Source organism: Uloborus diversus, unplaced genomic scaffold (assembly GCF_026930045.1).
Source record: "Uloborus diversus isolate 005 unplaced genomic scaffold, Udiv.v.3.1 scaffold_14, whole genome shotgun sequence".
Classification (NCBI taxonomy): Eukaryota; Metazoa; Arthropoda; class Arachnida; order Araneae; family Uloboridae; genus Uloborus; species Uloborus diversus.
The window spans coordinates 5,581,495-5,587,494 of NW_026558098.1; the positions used below are offsets into that span (position 1 = coordinate 5,581,495).

At 32.1% G+C, this 6,000-nt stretch overlaps 1 protein-coding gene across 1 annotated transcript in view; it reads right to left on the reverse strand.

Moving 5' to 3' along the window:
• The window catches only part of LOC129232871 (gastrula zinc finger protein XlCGF49.1-like), a 47,419-nt gene that overhangs the window by 873 nt on the left and 40,546 nt on the right, over window positions 1-6,000 (reverse strand). Inside the window, exon 4 of the mRNA XM_054866972.1 lies at window positions 4,736-4,868. Coding sequence (XP_054722947.1) covers window positions 4,736-4,868 — 133 coding nt within the window. The remainder of the gene's footprint in view (window positions 1-4,735; window positions 4,869-6,000) is intronic.

Consider the following 6,000-nt stretch of genomic DNA (forward strand, 5'->3'; position numbering starts at 1 on the left):
ATTTTAATGATTAGTGGGAATGTAATATTAAGTTCTCTTAATTAAAGTACGACTTAACTAGCAGTTTCAAATGTATGTTAAAAATCGCATTTAGTAAATTTGAGGATATACTGGCAATTTATAACTTTGGCAAAATGCCTATTTTTGATGTATTTCCCCTCAATCATTTATTTTCACTTGAGAAACAATGACATTGATAAGGTCTGTCACGGAGGTCAGAAATTTCCCATTAATATATGCCTAATAGACACATTTTTCAGGGAAATTTTTTACTTTCTTCGTTGCTACAATGTGAACATGTTAAGCAAATGAGAACATATTCACATCTTTTTTTACATTAATTTAAATCCTTGAAATTCAAGTTCACGGAGGTGATAAGTCAAAATAGTTTTTAGTAGTTAGTAATAGTTTTAGTAGTTTTTAAAACAAAAGGTTTTAAAGCTTGTTCTTCGACAAAAATCTCACAACTTCAACTATGGTTGAAAATAAAGGGGCTCCCTTGTATCATGGAAAATAAAATTTGATGTCATTACTACCACGTGTTAATGAGGAATGGCATTTTGTGTTTAGGTAACGGAGATGAGAATTTATTGTGTGACATGACTCCTTGTCCTACTAAAACGAACTAAAACACAATATCAAAAAATTAAATATACTTAAACAATTAGTATTTGAGACGCTTGTGAAAGGAATAATAAATAAGTAAGTATATACTTTTAATTAAACAAGTTATTAAACAACATAAACAGTCACACAAGGTGTGTGACATGCCACGGAGGTGAGAATTCACATGTTGTGAACCAAAAATTTTCTAAAATAAAAAATATTATTAAAAAATTGTTAGCAGGTTTAAATAGATATTTTGGATGAAATTAAAAATCATTGTTAAATGAATTGTTCCTTAACGTTTTTACAGTGAAAGGCGTGTGACAGATAAGTTACACTTTTTGAAGAATGACCCTTTCATACTTTAGTCGCGCGGTAAAAGCAATATATTTTAGAAGCAGTTTATGCACTTGATTGAAATACTGAAAATGATGACCATTTCCAGGATCGAATTCAACTCTATATCTCTGAGCAAGGCTGACAGAAACATTGCCATCCTTCTCTTCATGCTTTGTCCAGATTTCTACAAAATGTTAAGTCGGGGATTTACGAGGCGGTAAAAGAAGATACAAACAGTGCCAAAATTGAAATTTATGCAGGCTTCTATATTATTTTATTTACTTATCATAATCAAAAAAAATACTCAGCTAGGAAAAAATTGAGTAAAAAAATATTTAATTTTTGTTGGATGAAAGTGTACTTTGTTTGATCAAAAAAAAAAAAAAAAAAAAAAGTTGAAGCTTTGCTTTCTAATGTAGAGAGAGTAACGGCACTATTAATAATATGCTTAAAACATCACTCTCAGGTTAATTCAATTTTCTGAGCCTTTTAATACATTTAGACTTTTTAAACTATTTCTTTCTCGTGCAACTACATCTCATCTAACATTTGACTGCTTCTGGATCCTCTAAATTAGTTAATTCTATTTTTATTTGCTTAATTTCGGAAAAAGGTCTGACCCTCAGTAACAGACACCGACAATTCTGTTAATACCCAGTTACAGATAGGATGAGGAAAGGATGAGTAATGGACAAAAAATTCCCTTTTTATCTTCAAAAGTTCTTTATCTTTAGAACTAAAGCCTTATTAAATTCAAATGAGCATGAAACACCAACTGACGTCGTGGTGGTTGTTCATTAGGGTGGAGTGAAAAAAAAAAAACATTTTCGAATTTCGAAACGGCTGGAGTCTCCAAAGTTTCCTTTTAGCATCCATAGGTTTCCCTTAAAATCTTAGCCTCCAAGGATAATGTTTTAGGTTACAAAATCGCCCCTCAAAAGTCCAAAAGTGCAAAAAATTGACCTTTTTTGAACATTTTTTTCGAAAGATAAAATATATAATTTTGAAATTGCTTGTAGGTGTAAATGTGAACTCTAGTTAACATTAATGTCTCCTAGAAGTTTAAGTTCAATAGAGTAATTCCTTTAAATTATCCTAAAGCCATAAAATTAACGAAAAATCCCCGTTTTGCTTCCATTTTCACACGATCTTGCAAAACCAAAATAGGTTTACTGCACACAATATAAATATTTTAAACACAGAATCTTAACTTATTTATCAGTTATCTTATTCTTATTTAGATAACAGATAACAATACCTTTAAGAACGTTTGCTATCTATCACTATAGTAGTTTTTTTGTACAATAGTGGTCCCATTAAGAAGCACCCAACAAGAACAAATATTTTTTTTTTACCAGTGAAACTATTTCGATTATAAAATTCCGTAAATCTATTTTACCGAATTTTCCCTTATGCGAGTCGCATTAACTCTACTAGCTTTCAAACATTGCCACCTTCTTTTAGGATGGGTCGAAAAAATTTAATTTCCGAATTTCGAAACGTACAAGTGATTTTCTTCCCAAGTGAAAAAGCATTATATTACAACTCCTATAGAATATCATTGTGGTCTGATAAAAGAACCGGGCTGAAAATACACAGGAAATAAAATAGTTCCGCGCGGAGAAGCTGAAATGATACAGTACAACATTATTAATTTCTTAAAATCTAATGAGCAGGCACTTGACAATTTGGTTGTTTTTGGTTGCAACGTTTCCAACACCAATACTGGTGTGACGGGAGGTGTCATTCGTCGTCTAGAGTTGAAACTAAACAACCCCATGCAGTGGTTGATTTTGCCTGCTGTGTGAAATTGAACTTCTATTGATTGATCTCTTGATTGAGACATTAAAATGCACATTTGAACGGAAGAAACATAAGGCCCTGCAAGTTTTAAAAAGTAACCAAAACGAGCAAAAATCTACCACCGGTGAAGTTTAAATGTATATTCTTAGAGAATGGCCTTTCAACTTTGACTGGATCCGATTTTAGCTCACATCAACAAGATGTTTCATCTGGAGATTGCTCATTAAACAATATGCACTTTATACACATAGCTACCACAGTTTCACTTTGATTCTTTGAAATGTATAACTTTAAAAGACAGGCGGCAATCGTTATCTATTTGTACGACAAGGTTTTTTTTTAGTACCGAAATTGCTTAAGCAATCTCCAGATGAAACATGTTGGCAAATTTTATATGAATATATTGTTGATGTGTGCTAAGATCTATCCCAGTCAAAGTTATGAAGGGACATTCGCTAAGAATATTTTTTTTTAATTTCACCACTGGTGGATTTTAGGAGGTTTTGATAGCTTTTCTGATAATTGGTTAAAAGACTTGCGGGTCCTTTTGTCGTTCCAATGTAATATTGCATTAACTGTCTTAATCAATGGAAGTCCAATTGCATGCAGCAGAAAAAATCAACTACTTTATGGGTGTGTTTGGTTTTAATTCTAGATGACAACTGAAACTTCCTGTCACACCCGGTACTGGTGTTTACACCGTTTAAGTCGCAAACCAATTACAACCAAGTTAAGTCGCTGCTCATTGGATATTAAAAAATTAATATAGATTATACATATTATACTGTATAATTTCAGCTTCTTCGTGTGAAACTGTTATGGGTCCTGTGTATTTTGAAAAGATTTCTTGTATTAGAGTTGTAATATAATGATTTTTGTTATTTTTCACTTGTAAAGAAAATCACTTGTACGTTTTAAAATTCGGAAATTCATTTTTTTTCCTTTCACCCTAAAGAGAAGACGCCCCTGTTCACTATTTGAGTAGAGTTGTTTTGGGCGTGCGCAAAGGAAAATTCGGTAAAAAAAGATTTGCAGAATTTTAAAATTGAAAAATTTTTACTGGTGAAAAAATATATATATTTGTTATTGTTGGGTGCTTGTTAATTGAACTATACCATTGTTGAATAAAAAACTACAATAATGATCTGTATTGTAATAAATTATCTAAACGAGAAAATAAATATGAAACTGATAAATAAGTTTAGATTCTGTGTTTAAAATATTTATATTGTGTGCACTAAACCTATTTTGGTTTTGCAAGATAGTGTGAAAATGGAAGAAAAACGTGGATTTTTGGTTTATTTTATGGCTTTTGGAAAATTAAAAAAAAAATACTCTATTGAACTAAAATTTCTAGGAGATATTAATGTTACCTAGAGTTAACATTTGCATCTACAAGCAATTTCAGAATTATGTATTTTACCTTTCGAAAAAAATGTTCAAAAAAGGTAGATTTTTTGCTCTTTTGGACTTTTTTGGGGCGATTTTGGAATCTAAAGACATTATCCTAGGAGGCTAAGATTTTAAACGTAACCTATTGGTTCTAAAAGGCAACTTTGGAGACTCCAGGCGCTTCGAAATTCGAAAATTTATTTATTTTTACTCCATTTTGCTGTTCATAACCTTCCGCCACTGCCTGGTAAATACCATAATAATCATAAAATTCACTCTGATAACACGAGATGGTTGTATCATATTCATGTGCCACAGCAACATCAGTTCATCCCGTCTAAAATTCTTATTATTTAAATCCAAACTTACGACTGTCTGTTGTTACTGGTACCGTTAGCCTAGTGAAAACGTGCTTCTTAAATTTGTGGATGACAAAAATGTCCCGTTCATGGCAGCTTCCAACTCTTCTATATAGCACATTGTTCGTAAAGTTCTAAAACTACTAAAGTCGTATTTAACAAAGTTTTAACACGCATAAATTCAGTTCATATCAATAAAATTAGCTGAGAAAAATTCCCAACGAAATGATTTTTACCTTTTGTGGAGCTATGAGAAAGGTTTCTACTTGGTGATCTGCTAAGTACTGGTCTCTTTGGTGTCCATAACCAGGTTCAGCTTCAAATTGGCCATCCAGCTGCTGGAAAGTGGCTTTTGTTATGTGAACCTTCCTGTAATGAAACATTTAGCTGAAACTAGTATTAAATTTTAAAACAGAAAACGAATGAAATTTTGAAGTTTCTACTCGAAAATGCTTCGCAATGATAGAAGTAAACTTGTCTAGAAAGATTACACTGTGTGAGACGATTTTTCTAACAGGAGTACTCTTTCACGTATACTGAATTACTTATTTAATTGTAACAAAAATTGGCAATGATATGGGTGTTTAACACGTCACGTTTTTTTACTTCCTTTTTACAAAAAAAAAAAAGAAATATTATATTTGCGATAAATTTTCACTCAAAAATCGACCTTAATTTCCATTTCACTCACCCCCCCAATGAATGATGAGGTTTCTTTTTTTTCGACTCGACCACACGTGGATAAGTGCCTAGGAACGTATAGATACGTGAAATATCCATTTTGACGACTCCCGAGTTAATTACAACGAGTTTTCTCGTGACGTCTGTATGTACGTATGTATGTATGTGCGTATGTATGCCGCAAAACTCAAGAACGGTAAGTCCTAGAAAGTTGAAATTTGGTACGTAGACTCCTAGTGGGTTCTAGTTGTGCACCTCCTCTTTTGGTTGCATTCGAGTGTTTCGAAAGGGGTCTTTTACCCCTTTTTTTGGGGGGGGGGAATCATTGTTAATTTCGATGTAAACTCAAGTGGTGTTATTATTTGGCGGGCACTTGGTGATATATCGCCAGTCTTTCGGTCGCCAAGTTTTGTCACCAGCTTGGCGACGAATTTGGCAATTTCTTTTATCTGCTTTAATTTGGCCACTGTTGGTGATATATAGATAGTAAACTATTGAATCACATTAAAATTGCCAGTAATGCGGAAATGACATTAAATTGAAGTAAAAAGAAATCATGTGATGCACACATCAGCTCGTTTATTAGAGCTTCTATAACATTTTCATGTCAAAAAAAAACCAGAAAATCAAAAACAAAAAAAAAAAGGACAAAACTCACTTCAATCATCATTCGAGAAAAAAAACAAATAATGGTAAATAAATTCAAAAAATGTCAAAAACAATACAAAACTCAATAAAAGAAACATGCCCGATCATGAAAACCACTCGCTTATAATGAGACAAAAATAATTTAATTTCTTGTTCTATATTAAATAATTAG